The sequence below is a fragment of the Carassius carassius genome, chromosome 2 (assembly GCF_963082965.1).
Source record: "Carassius carassius chromosome 2, fCarCar2.1, whole genome shotgun sequence".
Classification (NCBI taxonomy): Eukaryota; Metazoa; Chordata; class Actinopteri; order Cypriniformes; family Cyprinidae; genus Carassius; species Carassius carassius.
In genome coordinates this window covers 681,653-704,734 of record NC_081756.1, presented here as the reverse complement: position 1 = coordinate 704,734, position 23,082 = coordinate 681,653, and the positions used below count along the sequence as shown (strand labels likewise).

The following is a 23,082-nucleotide window of genomic DNA, read 5'->3' as shown; positions in this document are numbered from 1 at the left end:
GTAACACTTGATCTGGTGTGACCCGTGCACCAGACAGAACTCGTCTCAGTCAGAGTTACTAGTGCACAGACGTGACTGACAGAACACAAAACAGCCTCTCTTCCACTGATTTATATATATATAATAGTGAAAATCAACATGTAAAAGGATTTAAATATTCATATATTCTTTAAATGCATTAATGAAACTAAACATATGAAACAATAAATATATTTAATATATTTAAATGTATTTTGGCAATTATTTTCTATTTTTTGAATAGCATAAAAATCATACTCTCTTCTAGTTCAATAATAATAATAATGATAACATACCATAACACAAAGACCGATCATTATTTACAGTTTTAATTATTTACCTTTTTGTAAACAACTAAATTGAGCTTTTGTGTGATTTTATTTACAAAATCATAACATTTGATTATTAGTGATAAATGCAAAGATAAAGTGAGTGTGTCATCATCTTCTCCAAGTATAAAGGGCATTTTCTCAGTAAATGATGGAATCAGTGCATCACACACACACACACACACACACACCGCGCGCGCGCAGCGGCCAGGAGAGGGAGGAGGAGAGTCGACAGTCATCTGATTCTTTTCCTGTCCCACCCTCTACCGGACAGACGGAACGAGTTCACGGTAAACGGGCTCGACACACCACCCTCGGGAGCGTTTCTGATCCGAGCGAATGAAGACGATCGACGCGCAGCGGAAGAAAGGACGCGACGCCATTAAAGCAGCGAGACGCGATCAGCTGAGCGCCTCTTCCTGACTCAGACGCAGAGAAACAAGTTCCAGAACCTGAGCAGAAGTTCAGAAACCGCCGAAAGGAGCCCCGCGATGCTCGGTCCGGACGGAGAAACCTGACAACGCGACGCGACGCACGCGAGCGCGAGAGAGCTTTTCTGAGCGCGTTTGGCCGAGACCTGAATTGGCTTTTCCTGCTATTCTTCTTCTGAGCGCTTCCTGCTCGGGCAAAACCACAGCGAAGCAGCAGCTAAAAATACTGACCTCTCAATGGAGCGCTGAACGGAGTCCTCCTCAACTCTCCTGGACCGATGCGTCTCCGCTTGCACCAGCCACTTGGAGCTTTAGAAGGACTTTGAGATCTCGCTAAGTCATGCTTTCGTCTCTTTGAACTCGTGTGACGTTTGTGACTGGTGTTTTCAGAGTATGCTGGAAGAAAGGCTCTTGAAGTGACCACCCGTCACCGATCTGGACCTTGGAGCGTCCATTTACTCTACATGAGGATTGATGTCTGATGGAGACACGTTCACCGATGATCCGGGCATACAGAGATCTGGGGGAGAGAGGGGTCGTGACGTACCCACCTGAACTTCAACAACACATTTCATCTGATTTCAACCCAAGCGCCTTATAAACTCTCGATGGAGCCGCTGAAGAACATATTCTCCCGCGGCCCGCTGTCCACCTGGAAGAGTCTGGATCAGACTCAGAAGGGAAACTTCACCAACCCGGTTTGGACCGCTTTGTTCGACTATGAGGCCTCGGGGAAGGACGAACTCACGCTGCGTAAAGGAGACCTGGTGGAGGTCCTGTCTCTGGATTCGGAGATATCCGGAGACGAAGGATGGTGGGCGGGAAAGGTCAACAACAAGGTGGGAATCTTCCCGTCCAACTATGTCTCCTTCAAGCCCAGTGGATACGGTGAGCTGCAGGGCTCGGGTCTGGGACCGGCCGTGGTGAGCGAGCTGGAGCCGGACACGGTGGACTTCAGAGAGCTGAGTCTGGAGGAGGTCATCGGGGTCGGCGGGTTCGGGAAGGTCTACCGAGGGACCTGGAAGGGCGAGTTGGTGGCCGTGAAAGCGGCCCGTCAGGATCCAGACGAGGACATCAGCGTCACGGCGCAGAATGTCCAGAACGAAGCCAGGCTCTTCGCCATGCTCAAGCACCCCAACATCATCGCACTCATCGGTGTTTGCCTGCAGGAGCCCAACCTGTGTCTGGTCATGGAGTACGCGTCCGGTGGCCCACTGAGCCGCGCTCTGGCCGGACGAAGGATCCCGCCACATGTGCTGGTCAACTGGGCGGTGCAGATCGCCCGAGGGATGCAGTACCTGCACAACGAGGCCATCGTCCCCGTCATCCACCGAGACCTCAAGTCCAACAACAGTGAGTTCACATCCTTATATTCTAGACATGCTAATGTGTTTGCCTTTCATGACTCTCAGTGTCCAGCACACATTTACATTTATGCAAAGGGTAATTAAGCTGAATTCAAGCTGTATGCTTGATCAGTTCATGCATTGGCTGGGAATCGACTCCACAGCCTCTGCCATACTCCGCTTTAAGAGTGCCACACATGTTTAGAGCAGCAAATGATCATAAAGGACCCATTTCTTTTATATTTACATCGATGCAGACACTTTTTTCCCCCAAAGCAACCTTCTTCTACACATTTGGCCAGTTTATGCATTCCCTGGGAATCGAACACATGATCTAAACATTTCTATTCCCAGTCTAGTTTTTTGAGTGCCACAAAATGTAGACTGGCTAATTTAGACCATTTATTTTATATATTTACATGAATGCATTTGGCAGATGTTTTTTTTCCAAAGCAACTTGCATTGCATCCAAGCTCAACGTTTGCATTGGCTGGGAATCGAGCCCATGACCATCTCGTTGACCTACAGGAGTGCTCCAGTTTCCTTTCCAGTTTAGAGTCCATCTCTGATTTCCCGCCCAGTATGGTCCTTTCAGCTGCTGCTGGAGTTGTTTTGGTTTGGGATTATTATCAGGCCCACATGGGGTCTCGCCCGCAGAACGCTGGGAACAGCTCTGCAGGTTTCCGGCCTTCATTTACAGAGACCTGTTGCATGTGTGTCTGCTTTGGCATTGTGTCTCGCTCGATTGTGCTTTCAGCTGTAGTAAATTTAGCTCTACTTAAATCAATTCTATTTTAAAGTTCTGCCCGGGCCTGTGCAGTATGTATTGGGGTTATTTGGTTGTGCTCCAGGACTCTGAGTGAATCGCCTGTTTCGGAGAAGAGGATATTCCCATGGCATGTATCACACAGTTGTGAAGGGAATGTTGTTGGCCTGGATATGACACACACACAATTTGTCAAGTTGCGAAACCCGATAAGAAGACCACACACGGGTCAAAGATCATATTAGGACGCAGACATGTAGTACTGAGCTGGACTTTGTTGATATCACTCATTATATTGTACCATGTTGATTTCTTGTGTGTAACAGGTGTTTATTTATTAGCATTCGCAGAGACGCAGAGATCACAGATCAATCAGAATATTGAGTCAGAACTATTAATATTTATCACATAAGCACTAAGTAAATGGAGATATCCAGTGCTTTTCAAAAGCGAGTATTTGTAGTCTTCCTTTCTCCGTTTTCCTCTCTTTTTTTCCCACTCTCTCACACCTTTACCCCAGTGTCTGTTTGGTTATTGTCCACCCACGTATGTCCCATGATCCTTCACTTCCCTCTCGAGTCAGGAGAGAGTGCGTCCCGGGCTGGAAACCACCTCTGTTGCGTAAAACAAACTTTTTAGAGCCGGCTCACAACACACTGCAGCTAAGGCAGCACAATCCAGCGGCTGTAGCTGCGATCTTATCTCTCTCTCTCTCTGTTGTTTTTTAATTCTTTCCGAGCTCTTTGTCCCAGACCTGCCTGTACTTGTCTCTCGAGCTCTGTCGTTCCAGATCGCAGCATCCTGTGTTTTTCTTTCTTGTTTCGTCTGCCCCCCCCCCCCCCCCCCCCAGCCTAACTTCATTTTTCGCTTCCTATTCGTTTTCTAAAGACAGCCTCGCTCTGTTCCTGTGCTGAGCTTGATGGCAGAGGATTATGGGCCGGCGTTCAGGGCTCGAATCTCACCACTAAGAGTTCTCCTAAATAGCAGTAAAAGTTTCAGCTAAGAGTTTTCTCTTAAAACATATTCCCAAAGCGGCTGACCTTGTTGCTATGTATGATGTCAGCATGCTCATTAACTATGCACACAGTGATTGGCTGATTGTCTCTTTCAGAGATTTATTCATGGAAATATTTTAGAGTAAAGGCTTGAAAATCAGCGATGAAGGGTCTCTTCTGCGTTGAATCAGTTTTATTCTTTCATCTTTGTTTGATTGTTCAGATGGGATGTTATGGTTCAGTGAAGCATGTATTCTGCTTCTGATATGAATGAATCAAGTAGTTGTTGTATGTTTGTAGTATGTTCTAGAAAGAGTTTTCAAAAACTAAACAATGTATCCAAAAGCCAGGCATCAGTAGCGAGGCTGGATTCAGTTTTTCAGAGCCTCGCTCCGCTCATCCGGCAGATTTAGTTGAATCCTGATTCCACCCACAGTGAAATCATGTTGCTCAAAATCAGCTGAGAGTCCAGCATCACACAGAGGCTGAGAGGATGTGTGTGACCCATCGCTGTGGTGTTTGTCCTGGGAGGAGCTTTCGTGTCCTTCATTCAGACATGTGAAGGTTTGGCACTAAACCTGTGTCCAGTCCAAAGTCCCAGCGTCTGGTGTTTTCCAGGTGAGCTCAAGGACTGACTATCCCTCCACAGGAACTACAGAGGAGTCAAGGCAAGTCACTTTTATTTGTAGACCTGGTGGTTTTCACAAAGCAACTTTACAGAATCTCACATTGTTCATGTTTATAATATCTGTGTCTATATTCCTCATAGTTGCATTTAGCAGATTAGAGTTGAAACCTAATATAGTTACACTGTTATGATATGAGCAATCAAGCAGTTGAGATTAGCTGTGTGGCATGTACAGCTTACAGATATATATAGACTTGATCTATCGAGCTGTGATAGCTGTATTCTGTAGTGATATGAAGACTCGTGGCGTTGGGATTGTGTCCAGACTGAGTATTTGGAGATGAGTGACAGACAGGTCTCATGTGATCGCTGTCGTTCTCTCATCATCTGTCGCTCTCCTGCTTGAAGAAAGGGACTCCAGTGAATCTGGAGGAGTTTGTGAGGAGACTAACACATGAGTCAGTTCAGATCATTTCATACTGCAATGCATGATACTGGTAGATTAAGCGTCATGTGTTGAGTTGACATTCATTTCTCCATTTGTTTTTGCATGTTTTCAGTTATTTGTCAGTTAAGTGATTTTAAGATGTTTTATGTGTTTTAGCTAAATATTTGTTATAAATATGGCCTGCTCCTTCATTATGTAGCTTTTATTTCTGATGCATTGAGCTGGTCTGGGCTGCAAAATGAAGGCTTTCATGGTCAATCTGTAAAGTGTGGCTCTCTTCCCTGTTGTCTTGTGTTTGCAGTCATGATCATGATGATGTGTGTGATTCCTGCTTGTCAGCTGTGTGCCGGTTCTCTTATATAGAAGAGCTATAACAAGTCTTAGTTAGTTTAAACAGTACACGTAGCAAGGGCTTTTAAATAAAATACTAAATAAAAAGAAAACAGATAGAATAGAAAAACAATACAGCATGCTAGTGTTCGAGGCCTTTTTTTTATAATTGTATAGTAAAAAAGAAAATAGAATACAAAAAGATTAGAAAGGTAGTTAGATTTTTTTAAGAATAGAATTAGAATAGTGAGTGTTAAAGTTAGAGGGTCAAATAAAGATGGAAGAGATGTGTTTTAAGCCGATTCTTGAAGATGGCTAAGGACTCAGCTGCTCAGATTGAGTTGGGGAGGTCATTCCACCAGGAGGAACATTTAATTTAAAAGTCCGTAAAAGTGACTTTGTGCTTCTTTGGGATGAACAATCAAGCGATGTTCAATTGCAGAACGCAAGCTTCTAGAGGCACATAAGTCTGAAGTAACAAATTTAGGTAAATGGGTGCAGAGCCAGTGGTAGTTTTTTAGGCAAACATCAATGCCTTGAATTTTATGCGAGCAGCTATTGGAAGCCAGTGCAAATTGATAAACAGCGGTGTGACGTGTATTATTTTTGGCTCATTGAAAATTAATCTTGCTGCCGCGTTCTGGATTAATAGTAAAGGTTTGATAGAATTGGCTGGAAGACCTGTCAAGAGAGCATTGCAATAGTCCAGCCTGGACAGAACAAGAGCTTGAACAAGGAGTTGTGCTGCATGATCCGAAAGAAAGGGCTTGATCTTCTTGATGTTGAATAAAGCAAATCTGCAGGATCGGACAGTTTTAGCAATGTGGTCTGAGAAAGTCAGCTGATCATCAATCATAACTCCAAGGCTTCTAGCTGTTTTTGAAGGAGTTATGGTTGATGTGCCTAACTTGATGGTGAAATTGTGATGAAACGATGGGTTTGCTGGAATCACAAGCAGTTCTGTCTTGGCAAGGTTGAGTTGAAGGTGATGGTCCATCATCCAGGAAGAAATGTCTGTTAAACAAGCTGAGATGCGAATAGCTACCGTCGGATCATCAGGATGGAATGAGAGGTAGAGTTGAGTGTCATCAGCATAGCAGTGGTATGAAAAGCCATGTTTCTGAATGACAGAACCTAATGATGCCATGTAGACAGAGAAGAGAAGTGGTCCAAGAACTGAGCCCTGAGGCACCCCAGTAGTTATATGTTGCAACTGTTGCAACTTGGTAGTTTTTGCACATGCATATTTAAGTGTGATTTATGACACTCTGGTTTCATCTTTTCAGATGTTTAGTTAGCCTGTTATTATAACATTATAATGTCTGAATTGCATTATTTGGCTTTGATTTTAGCCAAATCGTCCATGCCTGTTACTTAGGCAGCACCTGACGGTGATTGATTGAAATGCTCTCCTACAAGAGTCTGGAGGTTAAACGCAGTCAGACTGAGAGCCTCATCGTCTGCAGAGCTGAGGAGGAAGCTCTCTGATGTCAGCTGTGTTTTCTGCGCTGCTGCTCTGTGCAGGACTCGGCTGTTCTGAGGTGTTTCTGTGTGACTCGCGCTTAAAACTGGATCACAGCTTTAAAGAGAAACTGTGAGGGTTTGATCTGTTTGTCCACTTCTGCCATGACTTTGAGGTGGGATGAGTATGACTGAAAGAAGCCTGTGGTGTGGTGGATATCAGACACAGTTGGACTGAGTCTCTTTCAAACACAGAGCAGAGCAGAGAGACTTGATGTGAGAACTCACCCAGAAATGATCGTACTGGCATCAAATATGACTTCCAAGAGCTGAGACTCCAAAGATGACCACAAAAGTGTCTGACCATTTTACTGCATTAGCAATATATTAAATAAAGTCAAAACATGAAAACAAAACCATAAAGTGAACGTAAAATAATATAAAAATTAAATATTTTTGCAGTCAACCAAACAGTTTGCAGTAGCCTTCCACACAGTGGAAGTCGATGGCTACCGTCAGCTTTTTAGATCCCAACATTCATCAGAACATCTTCTTTGTGTTCAGCAGAAGAAAGAAACTCATGCAGGCTTGGAACAACATGAGGGTGAGGAAATGATCTTTGAGTGTCCGGGTTCACTCACTCGTTTTCATTCGCTGTATTTAAAGCTTTTACTCGTTCTCTTTCATGATATAATAATGTTTTGAATCGGCGCTCAGCTGAATGTTGAAATGTACAGCATCTCACACTCGTGTTTGCTGTGTGTGTGTGGGTGTGTGTGTGATAAGGACGAGCAGCTCATGGCCTTGCCGTCTCTTTATTTTGGAAAGGCCACATCCGGAGATTGAGCTGCAGATTTGGGGAGGAGGCAGGTACGATCTTGGCACGGGATTCCCCTTTTTCCACCCTCAGAAATATTTCCCAGCATGCCCTGGGAGTTCAGCTTTTTCCCAAAGACAGTGGCGCTCTGGAATGAGCATGTCAAGGGGGCAGAGTATTCCAGAAACACACACACACACACACACACACACACAGTGACCCAAATCATTTGAGTAGTGGCAGAAACTTTAGATTGAAGGGAGGACTGGAGTGTGTCATGTACAGAAGATCCAGGTCCTGTAAATAAACAAAATGTGCTGTTTGCCTCAAATACCTCTGCGTCATACCTGGATCTTCTGTCTGCTGAATATTTAGATCCGTGTATTGATGAGGCAGTTCCAGTGTTATTCCAGTCTCATTGAGATGCTTTTATAGCATTTATTAATATTTTTGAATTCATTTTATTTTCTGTTTTCATTTTTTAGTTTAAAGGTTTAGATTTTTTGTTGTGTATTTTCAAATTGTTTTAAATATATTTTTTCATATTAAGTTAAAATAAAGGAAAATTATAAAAGTCTCGGTAACTATCCGAGAACTTGGGAACTATCTCTCTCTCTCTCTCTCTCTCTCTCTCTCTCTCTCTCTCTCTCTGTCTATCTCTCTCTCTCTCTATATATATATATATATATGTAGATAGATAGATAGATAGATAGATAGATAGATATAGATATATATAAATATAAATTAATTCCATGTTTATTACATTTTCTATGATTTTAGTTTGAGTTCACATGAGTAACCCTGGACACAGCTATAGGGTTGTTCTGTTGTGATGAATGTTGGAAGGCATTAAATGAGCTGCAGGTATTCCAGAGGGTTGGACGGGGTCAGAGGTCAGCTATAGTACCTGGTACTGGTTAAACAGTGGCACACAGGAGTTTATTAGTGACTGATTTCAGCGAACCCTTTAATGAACCTGCTCTGTGTGTGTGTGTGTGTGTGTGTGTGTGTGTGTGTGTGTGTGTGATTTAGAGGCTTTCACTTGGAAAGAGTTTTCAGATGTTAGAGAAATGTATTGCTAAAATATTATGAGTTGTGGGTGGTTGCCGGGTCATTGCTATGTAGTTTAGGTGGTTAACAGGGTGTTGCTATGTGGTTTGGGTGGTTGATATGGTGATGTTGTGTTGTATGTGTAGTTGCAGGGTTGTTGCCGTATGGTGTGGATGGCTAATAGGGTGTTGCTAAGAGGTTTGGGTGGTTGCTGGTAGGGGTGTAACGGTACACAAAAATCACGGTTCGGTACGTACCTTGGTTTTAAAGTCGGTACACACGTGCACCGTACCGAAAGCCCTGTACCGAAACGGTCCGGTACGAATACACGTACCGTTACACCCCTAGTCGCTGGGGTTTCTGACTGTCTGAAGTCTGAGAGAGATTGTCAGGCTCTGTCGGTCGTGGGCTGGATTCTACTGCACTGGGGGTTTTCCCTCAGAAGAACGAGTCTTTGTCTCTGTATGATGTACAGAGTCTGTCTGGCCACCTCAGCACACACACACACACACACACACACACGGCTGTGAGAAGGTTAGCGGTTGATTCGCTGGAGATTGAGGGAAATCATGATCGTTGGAGACACCGCTGAGGTGCATTCTGGGAGCTGCGTGAACAAAGCCGCCTCTCAGATGGTAAACATGAAAACAACACGCCGGTCGCCGTGGTTACCATCTGCCGGTGTGGTGAAGGCGGTCAGATTCCTGAGGACGGTCCAGTGTAATGACAGAGTGATCTCAGAGCAGCAGACACTGGAGCACGAGAGAGAGCTGATCAGCTAGAGACACGTCCACAGTCCGATCAGGAGCTCACCGCAGCGGATCAGTTATACTCACAGCTGGGAGTTCTGTTACAACACAGAACTGTACGATTTAATGAGGTGTCTTTAGGAGGTGACCGCAGGACACACAAGTGGTCCATGGACAACAGATTCCCCTGCGTGTGATTTGTGACTTTCTTTCTTTATAATTATGATCATTTTTTAAAAAGTATTACCGCATTCATTTATTAAAATTTTTTGTTTTAAAAATAATTTATTAGTATTTATTTTTGTAACATGTAATGATAAATGAACTGTATTTATAATAGACATTTATCTGAACTGGTGTGTTGTCTTTATTTTTCCCTGAGCTTGTTGAGTTCCTCACGTGATGCCGCCCAGTGAGTGATCTTCTTCTGTCTAGGTGGGTCTTTCAGCAGGTTTGGGATCAGTGCTCTGGTGTATAAGAGCGTCAGACGATGTAGATCTGAGATCAGAGGAGTCCAGCAGCGGTGGATGAATAACGCCGGAGCTGGAGATGAACTTTACATGCCCTGATACTGCAACACAGGAAGTGCAGAGAGCAAGACTCACAGTGCTGATTTTACAGAATCATTTCTGTGTGGCTGCTAAAAGGACGGAAATCTCAGTATGAACCCTTGTCTTTGCATTGTGCGTCTGATTTATGAGCCTTTCCTGTGAGCGCGTTTACACTAGTTGTGCTTAACAACCTGACATCACATAAACGCGTCAGATATCAGAAGACACTCATAATCTGATATTCTCACTTTTTCCTCTTGTTATTGTCTGCGTGTGTTTGGCAGATCCATTCAGTCAGTTCCTGCCCATGATGACTTTGGCTCTTCTCTTTGAGCTTTCTTATTGTAATGATCAATTGCTTTTGTTTCTCATTTGTAAGTTGCTTCAGAAAAAAGCATCTGCTGAATAAAGAAAAGTCCTCATGCTGATGTGAGCTGGACGAACAGATCAAGTGTCTCCACCAGAAGTGAAAGACTCCAGAGTGAAGCGTATTCTTGAAAAGGCTTGAAGTGAACACATTAAAATCTCTCCTGTGTGCCAGCAGACTCTTGCTGCTTTTTAAAAGCGCACCGATTTCATTTGTGTCACTTCCTGTAGGGGGACGTCGCTGCTTGAGCAGCTCGCCGGAAACCAGCCTTACCGCCACAAAGGAGTGTGTGTGTGTGTGTGTGTGTGTGTGTGTGTGGGTATGGTCACTGGTAGAGTTGGATTGAAGGCTTGAGCGGCAGTTTCACTTCTACATGTTCTGCAATTTTGTTCCACATTTTCTTCATCACCCAGAACATGTGTGTGTGTGTGTGTGTGTGTGTGTTTGTCCAGGCACAAAGCTCTCTCTCTTCTGCAGCTTTTTGCAACAGCTTTGACGTCACACACACACACACACTCTTCCTGCTGAGAGAGTGACAGACTTGTTCATCTCTTGTTCTTGCACTAGTTGTGTTTAGACAAGATTGTTCTTCTTTTGCATTTACAATATTTTATATATAATCAACTCTACATATAAAGATCATAGTACATGGACAGAAGCATTGGGACACAGCTCCTAATGATTGAATTCAGGTGTTTCAGTCAGACCCATTGACACGGCTGTATGCAGTCTGCATTTACAAACATCTGTGAAAAACCTGTTGTTCTGAAGAGCTCGGTGAACTCAAGCGTGGTGCTGTGATAAGATGCCACCTTTACAATAAGTCCGTTTGTGAAACTTCATCCCTGCTAGGTATTGCACAATCAGCTGTATGTGAGTGGTATTGTTGGAGAGTGGAAGTGTTTTGGAACAGCAGAAATTCAAGCAAGAAGCAGAAAGTCACCTAGCGGCTCACTGAATGCTGGTGTGTAGAGAGAATAAAAGTCTGTTTTTCAAGGGGTGCACCCTTACTCCCAGTGAAGAGAAATCTTAATTCAGCACCATTTGACCATTTTATGAGCTGTGCTTCAAAACAACAGAGCAGTTCACACCATGAGTGCTCACAGTAATGATCTTTCACAGTTAAACCCTAGAGCCAAACATGCTTCATTCAAGCTTTGCTTCTCTATAAAGACACTAAAGCATGAGAAAGAGCTGCAGATGATGCAGTTATTTTAAAAAGAGAAGCAGAAATACAGTGAGCAGCAGAACCGATGGAGACTTCAGCTCAGACACGGCAGAAAACAGCAATTCTGCAAACATAGTTATTTTTGCCTGTCATGCATAACCCTAACCGCTCAAAACAGGTTTGTGATGAGACATTTTTTCCATCTACATTTAGCGTTATTGATCAGATTGTTACGAGCATTTTAAAAATAAACCTATAATTGTTAAAATTGGGAAAATGTATTTGTGGATGACAAGGAAAGACAACATAAACTTAAAAAAAAACTAGTTTGTTTTCTGCTTCTGATGATAGTGTTTTGATTGTGTTTGTTTTGAGCAAAATATAAAAATCCTCCATTCTTCAAGAGGAGAACTTTTCTGCAACAACAAAATAATGTTGGCATTAGTGGAATTGCGTCGTCATGGTTCGGATCGTATTTATCTGACCATAATCAGTTCACAGCAGTGAAAGACGAGATGGCATATTAATCACAAGTACAGTATGGAGTGCCACAAGGCTCGGTACTAGGACTGTCAAGAATCATGGTGTCACATGGCCTTCTGCCTCACATATGTATCTAAACTAAAAAAAAAATCTATAATGGTTTGATTAAACATGATCTTATCTTTTAATAATCTTTTAATAATCAATAATCATCTAATTGGGCTCAGACATCATTCTTTTTCTTTTTTTTTTAAAATAGAAATAAATCTGTCCATGTAGTATAATAGAGACTTAGAATGTTTAGCCATGTACACAAACAAACAAACAATCAAAAAAACATTTATTTACTTATTTGCATGTTTACTTATTTTATTTACTTGTATATTAACTTTTTTCTTTGCTTCTTAACTGTTTATTATATATTTATTATATATTTACTTATTTTATATTTAGGCCTATTATACATTTACTTTATTCATTTATTTTCTATATTAAATAAGTGATTAACTATTTAAATTATATATATACACACACACACACTGACATTGATTTCATATCTCCAGGATCATGGGATTCACTGTGTTAAAAACATTGGTCGGTAATGTATAGAGTGCTATAAAAATAAAACTCACTTGCTAAACTGGACCTTTAAACTGGACAATTAAACACTTAAACAACAGTTGACAAATTAAAGTATGATTGTTGGTGGTTTAGAGGAGGATGTGAAATAGATTTTGTGTGTATGTATATGTGTGTGTGTATATATATATATATATATATATACATATGTGTGTGTGTGTGTGTGTGTGTGTGTGTGTGTATGTATATGTGTGTACATATAGTGTCCTGAGAGTGGGGGGAAATCTGATTGTGGCCCACATGAACTAGAGAAAGCATTCATTTCATTAGGAGACCCCCCCCCCCACTTTCAGTGGTATATATGTATGTTTGGACACTGTATATATCTGTGTGTGTGTGTGTGTGTGTGTGTGTGTGTGTGTGTGTGTGTGAGTGTGTGTGTGAGTGTGTGTGTGTCTGCAGCCGCTGTTGTGTGGTTTGTGTTTGATTGATGACACATTGTTCTCAGAGGGAAAACAGTATTTCTGATGTCTGTCTGTGTGTGTGCGTGCGTGTGCGTGTGCGTGCGTGCGTGCGTGTGTGTGTGTGCGTGTGTGTGTGTGTGTGTGTGTGTGTGTGTGTCAGTTCTGCTGGCAGAGCCTGTGGAGCAGGACAGCATCGAGGGTAAAACCCTGAAGATCACAGATTTCGGTCTGGCGCGTGAGTGGCACAAGACGACGAAGATGAGCACCGCGGGGACCTACGCCTGGATGGCCCCGGAGGTCATCAAATCCTCCACCTTCTCCAAGGGCAGCGACGTCTGGAGGTGAGATCCGTCTCCACTAACTGAAGCTATGGCCAAAATCACTCGTCGTTGAGAAAAAACATTTCTTTTAAAATACACTCTACATCAAAAAAAAAACAAATCTATATTTTCTTCAACAAAAAATGAGATGAGAGCGCTGAGAGCGCTCCGTGATGAACTGAACACGCTGTGATTGAGGCTGTATTCTAGATGTTGTTGATGTTCATCTGCTCTTCAGGAATTACCGGTTAACCCACTACTACAGATCACATGATTAACTCTGTTACGTCATTACCTAATAATCGCTGAAATCAGGAGCTAAACATCAAGCTCTGATGAAAGGGGAAATTCAGTCCTAGTGTGTCAAACTGAACAAATCACATTTCACTCAAACACTGATGTTCATAATGTGTGCTCGTTTTATCCCGTACTTCAGCATGACTTCAGGAAGCCGTTAGCTGAAACTAAAAATAAAACCATTTTGTTTAGGCCAAATTTATATCAGGGTGCAATTTGATGTTGCAAAATGTCTGTAATTGAAAGTTTTGAATTCAGTGCAATGACAAATAATGTATTAAATGCATTCATGAAAGAGTTATAAAATGTTTTAAATACTGTGGTTTTCTATGAGAAAGCTCTGGAAACAGCTGCAAAATACTTGACTAATTTGTACAAAGTATGAACTTTTCTAGCGGTTAGTTATAATCAATCAGACATGAGAAGTTGAAAAGCCTTTTTTGAGCTGTTAAATGCTGTAATATTCATACCAAAGCATATTGTAAATATAATTTAAATTATGCAAGTAAAATGTTCTATCAATGAGACAATAAAATGATGGGAATAAATCACACACATCTCTCATCAAAGCACATAAGTGTGAGATGTGTTTAATGAGCTGATGTTGATGGTTTGGTCTGGTTTGATGTCCAGATGAACTCCCTCTGTGTCAGTGCTGCAAACACACATCTGAATGTTCACTCTTCTCTCTGTCTCTAGTTATGGGGTGTTGTTATGGGAGCTGCTGACCGGAGAGGTTCCCTACAGAGGGATCGATGGTCTGGCCGTGGCCTACGGAGTCGCTGTGAACAAACTGACCCTTCCCATCCCGTCCACCTGCCCCGAGCCCTTCACACAGCTCATGTCCGGTGCGTCCTTCATACAGCCATTCAACAAACAATATCTCTCAAAACATGAGCCTTTTAGGTGCAAAAATGTCTAAAACTTTCACTAAAATTAAAATATATGAAAGTTAAAACCATAAAGAGATTCTGTTACTTGAAATTAAATCAATTTGAACTTGAAATGAAATATATATTTAATAAAATAAAACATTTAACATTTTTGTTCAGTTAATGGACATGTCAAAACAAAACTAAAAAAAATATTTCAAATAAAAAATGGCAAAAACTAAAACTGAAGAATACTGAAAGAAAATAAATATTTATGAATTTAAACTGAACAAATAAAAACTAGTTAAAAATATGAATAAAAATGATAATAGTATTAGATTAAGTAGGATTTTATTGTCATAGTGCAGAGACGATGGAATGCAGTTAGCATCCAATCAGAAGTTCAAATAACAATACTTTAATAAATGTAAGTGTAAATGTAAAATATGATTATATGTTTCTGTAGAAGAGAGCAAGCTTTGAGTTGGAAAAAGAGAAATAGAGAAGGTGCATTTGTACAGAGAATGAGCTGAATATGTGAGCGATGCAGGGTGGTGTGTAATTAGTTAACTGTGTGTGTGTGTTTTTCTCTCTTTGTGTTTCCGTGTTTCTCTGTGTGTGTGTCTCTCTCTGTGTGTCTCTGTGTGTGTGTGTGTGTCTCTGTGTGTGTCTCTGTGTGTCCCCGTGTGTGTGTGTGTGTCTCCGTGTGTGTGTGTCTCTGTGTGTGTCTCTGTGTGTCTCCGTGTCTCCGTGTGTGTCTCTGTGTGTCTCCATGTGTGTGTGTCTCTGTGTGTCTTCGTGTGTGTGTGTCTCTCTCTGTGTGTCTCTGTGTGTGTGTCTCTGTGTGTCCCCGTGTGTGTGTGTGTGTCTCCGTGTGTGTGTGTCTCTGTGTGTCTCCGTGTGTGTGTGTCTCTGTGTGTCTCTGTGTGTCTCCATGTGTGTGTGTCTCTGTGTGTCTTCGTGTGTGTGTGTCTCTGTGTGTCTCCGTGTGTGTGTGTCTCCGTGTGTGTGTCTCTTTGTGTGTCTCTGTGTGTCTCCGTGTGTGTGTGTGTGTGTGTCTCTTTGTGTGTCTCTGTGTGTCTCTGTGTGTGTGTGTGTGTGTGTCTGTGTGTGTGTCTCTGTGTGTCTCCGTGTGTGTGTCTCCGTGTGTGTGTCTCTTTGTGTGTCTCCGTGTGTCTCCGTGTGTGTGTGTGTCTCCGTGTGTATGTGTCTCCATGTGTGTGTGTCTCTGTGTGTGTGTGTGTCTCTGTGTGTGTCTCCGTGTGTCTCTCTGCGTGTCTCCGTGTGTGTGTGTGTGTGTCTCTGTGTGTGTCTCCGTGTGTGTGTGTCTCTGTGTGTCTCCGTGTGTGTGTGTCTCTGTGTGTCTCCGTGTGTGTGTCTCTGTGTTTCTCTGTGTGTGTGTGTGTGTGTGTCTCCGTGTGTTTGTGTCTCTGTGTGTCTCCGTGTGTCTCTCTCTGTGTGTGTGTGTGTGTGTGTGTCTCTGTGTGTGTCTCTGTGTGTCTCCGTGTGTGTGTCTCTGTGTGTGTCTCTCTGTGTCTCCGTGTGTGTGTGTCTCTGTGTGTCTTTGTGTGTCTCCATGTGTGTGTCTCTGTGTGTCTCCGTATGTGTGTGTCTCTGTGTGTCTCCGTGTGTGTGTGTGTGTGTGTCTCTGTGTGTGTCTCTGTGTGTCTCCGTGTGTGTGTGTCTCTGTGTGTCTCTGTGTGTCTCCATGTGTGTGTCTCTGTGTGTCTTCGTGTGTGTGTGTCTCTGTGTGTCTCCGTGTGTGTCTCCGTGTGTGTGTCTCTTTGTGTGTCTCCGTGTGTGTGTCTCCGTGTGTATGTGTCTCCATGTGTGTGTGTCTCTGTGTGTGTGTGTGTGTGTGTGTCTCTGTGTGTGTCTCCGTGTGTGTGTGTGTGTGTGTGTGTGTGTGTGTCTCTGTGTGTGTCTCCGTGTGTGTGTGTCTCCGTGTGTCTCTGTGTGTCTCCGTGTGTGTGTCTCTGTGTTTCTCCGTGTGTGTGTCTCCGTGTGTGTGTCTCTTTGTGTGTGTGTGTGTGTCTCCGTGTGTTTGTGTCTCTGTGTGTCTCCGTGTGTCTCTCTCTGTGTGTCTGTGTGTGTGTGTGTGTGTGTGCGTGTGTGTGTCTCTGTGTGTGTCTCTGTGTGTGTGTCTCTGTGTGTCTCTGTGTGTCTCCGTGTGTGTGTGTCTCTGTGTGTCTCCATGTGTGTGTGTCTCTGTGTGTCTTTGTGTATGTGTGTCTCTGTGTGTCTCCTTATGTGTGTGTCTCTGTGTGTCTCCGTGTGTGTGTGTCTCTGTGTGTCTCCGTGTGTGTGTCTCCGTGTGTGTGTCTCTTTGTGTGTCTCCGTGTGTGTGTCTTCGTGTGTATGTGTCTCCGTGTGTGTTTGTCTCTCTGTGTGTGTGTGTGTGTGTGTGTGTGTGTGTGTGTGTGTCTCTGTGTGTGTCTCCGTGTGTGTCTCCGTGTGTGTGTGTCTCTGTGTGTCTCCGTGTGTGTGTGTCTCTGTGTGTCTCCGTGTGTGTGTCTCTTTGTGTGTCTGTGTGTGTGTGTGTGTGTCTCCGTGTGTATGTGTCTCCGTGTGTTTGTGTCTCTGTGTGTTTCCGTGTGTCTCCATGTGTGTGTGTGTCTCCGTGTGTGTGTGTCTCTGTGTGTGTCTCCGTGTGTCTCTCTGTGTGTGTGTGTCTCCGTGTGTGTGTCTCTGTGTGTGTGTGTCTCCATGTGTGTGTCTCTTTGTGTGTGTTTCTCCGTGTGTGTGTCTCTCTCTGTGTGTCTCCGTGTGTCTCTCTCTGTGTGTCTCCGTGTGTGCGTGTCTCCGTGTGTGTGTGTCTCTGTGTGTTTGTGTTTGTCTCTGTGTGTTTGTGTGTGTCTCTGTGTGTGTGTGTCTCCGTGTGTCTCCGTGTGTGTGTGTCTCCGTGTGTCTCTGTGTGTGTGTGTCTCCGTGTGTGTGTCTCTGTGTGTCTCTCTGTGTGTCTCTGTGTGTGTCTCAGAGTGCTGGGATCAGGATCCGCACCGCAGGCCCAGCTTCTCCTCCATCCTGCAGCAGCTGACGGCTCTGGAGGAGCAGGTGATGCACGAGATGCCGCAGGACTCCTTCCATTCGCTCCAGGAGGACTGGAAACTGGAGATCCAGGACATGTTTGACGAGCTGCGGGCCAAAGAGAAGGTATGATGTGTTCTCACGGCTTAACGGGACGGTCACACACAGCTCCTCACCAGACACATGCACACACACATTCTGCTCATCAAAAGTAAAAATGTTTACATGAATAACTCTAGTAAGGACAGCAGAATCCAGTCTTACCTTAGTCTACATACATTCTGGAAGGGGCCCATGACCCAACAGGGGCCTCAGCACACTCAAGATGAGACTAAACCAGCTTTAAAATGAGCTAAAGAGATAAACATCCAGATAAGATTAACTGGCGGTCTATTTCTTAGTTTTAGTCCTTTTCATGTCATCTTAATTTAAGAAAACCTGGATATATGAGACCAGCTTAAACGTAGAATTTCAAGACCTTTATAAAAAATCTTTAATGAATGTAAATTTTTCTAGTTATGTCAATCTCTAAAATATTTTGAGTAGAAATTGCCATATTGCCATATCAAGCGCAAGGTTGGGGGTTCGATTCCCCGGGAACACATGATACGTAAAAATTGATAGCCTGAATAATAACCCTTTGGATAAAAGCGTCTGCTAATTGCATAAATGTATTTTTAATTTAATATATTGTGTGTGTGTGTGTGCAGGAGCTGCGGTGTCGTGAGGAGGAGCTGAAGCGTGCGGCACTGGAGCAGAAGTCTCACGAGGAGTTCCTGCGTCAGCGCGAGCAGCAGTTAGCGCAGTGGGAGCAGGACGTGTTCGAGCGCGAGCTATCGCTGCTCATCATGCACCTCAACCAGAACCAGAAACCCAACGTCAAGAAGCGCAAGGGAACCTTCAAGAAACACAAGCTGAAGGGGAAGAACGGAGAGAAGATCAGCATGCCGCAGGGTGAGGAGGAGACTTCACTTCACACACAGACACTTTCTTGAGAAGAGGCCTCCGCTAGCTTTTAGTGGAATGCTATGCTAGATAAAACTTTCTGGATTATGTTCAGTAGATTAAGTGTTGCCATGCCGTTGCTAGGGTGTTTGTAGTGGTTGCTATGGGGTTGTCATGCAGATATTATGGTTTGGGTCGCTCCTTCAGTAATAACCACATTATCTGTTATGATCAGTGTATTTGAGGTCGTTATATAAAGCTGACGATCCTCTCGAATTATTAGGTGAACTTTATTACAGACGTTAATGAGCTGCAGTCGTTCAGTAATTAGCTGTTATGACTCTAGAATGGAAAGGAGTTAACATGTAACAAACACAGAAAACACACACATTTCTTCACATCGTTAGTAATAATTAACTGCATTGTACTGTTAAAGCGATATGCTGAAAGTGAAAGGGTTGAAATTAATTAAGAGATAGCAACATAATTAAACTGTTGTTATTAATCACAGTGCAGTGAGACAGGTGTTTTATATTTTTGAAATGTTCTGTTTAAATTTAATGCATTGCATCATTAAATTTGCCCTAATTTGCAGAAATGAATAAATAAATAAATAAGGCCAGGCTCATAATTTTTGTTTGATTTTGTTGACATATTAGAGTTAGAGGTTTATATAGAGGGGATTCTGGATTTCTCTTTTTATCACTGCATAAATCATACAATACTGTCAACAGACAGAAAACAAACCCATTTTCAACAAGTTTTAAGGAATAAAATGCTATAAAAACTCATGTGAATGAAATATCACAAAAAAACCCTCAGTAAATCCTTCAGAAAATAGAGAGGAATAAAACTCTTAAGTTTTAAGTGTTTAAGTGTGTGTAAGTGTTACTGAAGTGGAGATAAAACTCATTTTGAGAAAACCGGCTTTAAATATATGTATTAATTGAAATCTATAGATGCAAATAAAGTGTAAACATAAAACCAGGTGAATGAAATATGAAAAATCCCCTTGGTAAAACCTGTCAGAATATAGAGAGGAATAAATCTCTAAGTTTTGGTGTGTGTAAGTGCTGCTAAAGTGGAGATAAAACTTTTAAAGATATGCATTTGAACTGAAATCTACAGTGCCATAAAATCAATCAATTAAAGTTGCATCCACTTCTCTGAAAGAAGACGTTTTCTGGAAGCACAGTCTCAGTGTTTTTGTCTGTAGTGTGTTGAAGGTGTTTTCTTGTCTAGTGTGCTCCTGATCTGATTGTCCATATTGTTTATTTTTTTGTCCTATAGATTTTATCCATAAGATCACGGTCCAGGCGTCTCCGTGTTTGGAGAAGAGGCGTAATTCTCCGGATCTGGGCTCGCCGTCCATCGGTCCACGCTTCCGAGCGATACAGCGTGAGTCTGTCCAGATATCTCCCTCCTTCACTTACTCTTCCATATGTGCAGTAAAAAACACCAAATCAACTTTCAGAGACAACTGAAACACAGTAAACCGAGACCAAATTAAGAGGAAGACGTAAAGAACATAGAAACATAAAATGCATGGAAGTGACTTTAGAATGAATGACATATGATGACACTGTTATCAACTGGAAATATGGAAGACTCAATGTATTATCAGTATTAGTATTTCAGGGTTTATAGTGGTATATACGGGACTGCAATGAAGAATCAGGTGTCAGACCAGGTGGAAAGCTTTAGTTTTTGAAGATTTAATAAGTTTGCCTTCACTGATTCACTGTTTCTTCTACATGTAAATAGATTATTACCACAAAACTATATATATATATATATATATATATATATATATATATATATATTACTCCCAACATTTACCATTTTTATTTTGCTTAACTTTAAGTACAACTAAATAAACTAAAATAAAAAATGAAACCGAATAAAAGCTGTATATGAAAAACTGAATTAAATGTATTAAATGATCTGTTGTGCGTAATGTCTCTGCCAGAATAGATGTGCAGTTAATTAGATTGATTACTGACACATCATGTAATTAATTAGATTACTTTTGTTGAACTCTACGAGATCTCATCATTACTTATGTAACTTTTAAAAAGTTATTGTTAGCTATATATAAACTTATATAAAATAAAAGTTTTATCCTAGTTTTAGATCCTATTTATCTAATGTTATTCTTCTGGTGTTGGAGGTTTATTTATTATTATAATATTTAATCCTTTTGTAGGTTCGTTTTTAAAAGATTTTGAGTTGTGAAACCATCACAGTATCTGCAGTGAAAGCACAAACTCAATTCCTCTAATAATAATCAGTCAAGATGCGTAGATTACGATTATTTGATCATAATGATCTAGTTTAGTCTCTCCTCCAGTTTAGACTGGTGTAGATTAAAGTTTCATCATCATAAGTGTGGTGTGTCTCAGATGTTGTCTGTGTGTGTCTCAGTGGGTCCCAGTGAGAGTAAGTGGAGCTCTGTTTGGCCGCTGGAGTCTCTTCCTCTCAAGCAGACCAACGGAGAGAGGAAATTCACTCCTCATCTGAGCCCCAAAAGCCCCAAGAGTCCAAAGATCCTCCGTCTGAGCACACAGGAGAACAGGTATGGGACGGGGACGGGTGTATATCAGCGCGCTTGTGTGTGTGAAACCATTGAATCTGAAGTGTGTGTGTGTGTGTGTGTCAGTCTGTCAATGAGAGCCAAACTCCTGGAGGTGGACAGTAACGAGGATTCGAGAGCTGATTTTGAGGAGTACATACCCATCACACCAGAGCCCAGCCACAATGGTAACACACACTCACTCAAACACACACTCACTCACTCACGCACGCACGCACACACACCCTCACTCACTCACTCACTCACTCACACACTCACTCACTCATTCACTCACTCACTCACTCACTCACTCAAACACGCACACACACACACTCACTCACGCACGCACACACACACACTCACGCACGCACGCACGCACGCACACACGCACACACACACACACACACTCACTCACTCACGCACGCACACACTCACTCACTCAAACACACACACACTCACTCACGCACGCACACACACACTCACTCACTCACTCAAACACACACTCACTCACTCACTCACTCAAACACTCACTCACTCACTCACTCACTCAAACACACACTCACTCACTCACTCACTCAAACACACACACACTCACTCACGCACGCACGCACACACACACTCACTCACTCACTCACTCACTCAAACACACACTCACTCACTCACTCACTCACTCAAACACACACTCACTCACTCAAACACACACTCACTCACTCACTCAAACACTCACTCACTCACTCACTCAAACACACACTCACTCACTCACTCACTCAAACACACACACACTCACTCACGCACGCACGCACACACACACTCACTCACTCACTCACTCACTCAAACACACACTCACTCACTCACTCACTCACTCAAACACACACTCACTCACTCACTCACTCACTCACTCAAACACACACACACTCACTCACTCACTCAAACACACACTCACTCACTCACTCACTCAAACACTCACTCACTCACTCAAACACACACTCACTCACTCACTCAAACACACACACACTCACGCACGCACGCACACACACCCTCACTCACTCACTCAAACACACTCAAACACACTCACTCACTCACGCACGCACGCACGCACACACACCCTCACTCACTCACTCACACACTCACTCACTCATTCACTCACTCAAACACTCACTCACTCACTCAAACACTCACTCACTCACTCACTCACTCAAACACACACACACTCACGCACACACACACACTCACTCACGCACACACACACACTCACTCACGCACGCACGCACGCACGCACGCACACACGCACACACACACACACACACTCACTCACGCACGCACGCACACACTCACTCACTCAAACACACACACACACACTCACTCACGCACGCACGCACACACACACTCACTCACTCACTCAAACACACACTCACTCACTCACTCAGTCAAACACTCACTCACTCACTCACTCACTCAAACACACACTCACTCACTCACGCACGCACGCACACACACTCACTCACTCACTCACTCACTCACTCACTCACTCACTCAAACACACACTCACTCACTCACTCACTCACTCAAACACACACACACTCACTCACTCACTCAAACACACACTCACTCACTCACTCACTCAAACACTCACTCACTCACTCAAACACACACACACTCACTCACGCACGCACACACACACTCACTCACTCACTCACTCACTCACTCACTCACTCAAACACACACACACTCACTCACTCACTCACTCAAACACTCACTCACTCACTCACTCACTCAAACACTCACTCACTCACTCAAACACTCACTCACTCACTCACTCACTCAAACACACACTCACTCACTCACTCACTCAAACACACACACACTCACTCACTCACTCACTCACTCACTCACTCAAACACACACACACTCACTCACTCACTCACTCAAACACACACTCACTCACTCACTCACTCAAACACACACACACTCACTCACTCACTCACTCACTCAAACACACTCAAACACACACTCACTCACTCACTCACTCACTCAAACACACACACACTCACTCACTCACTCACTCAAAC

At 42.9% G+C, this 23,082-nt stretch overlaps 1 protein-coding gene across 1 annotated transcript in view; it reads left to right on the top strand.

The window, feature by feature from the left end:
• The first annotated feature begins 545 nt into the window (after positions 1-545).
• The window catches only part of LOC132099366 (mitogen-activated protein kinase kinase kinase 11), a 30,831-nt gene continuing 8,294 nt past the window's right edge, over positions 546-23,082 (top strand). Inside the window, exons 1-8 of the mRNA XM_059505745.1 lie at positions 546-2,131; positions 13,141-13,321; positions 14,297-14,445; positions 17,447-17,622; positions 18,207-18,450; positions 19,732-19,839; positions 20,866-21,016; positions 21,101-21,201. Coding sequence (XP_059361728.1) covers positions 1,387-2,131; positions 13,141-13,321; positions 14,297-14,445; positions 17,447-17,622; positions 18,207-18,450; positions 19,732-19,839; positions 20,866-21,016; positions 21,101-21,201 — 1,855 coding nt within the window. The 5' untranslated portion in view covers positions 546-1,386. The remainder of the gene's footprint in view (positions 2,132-13,140; positions 13,322-14,296; positions 14,446-17,446; positions 17,623-18,206; positions 18,451-19,731; positions 19,840-20,865; positions 21,017-21,100; positions 21,202-23,082) is intronic.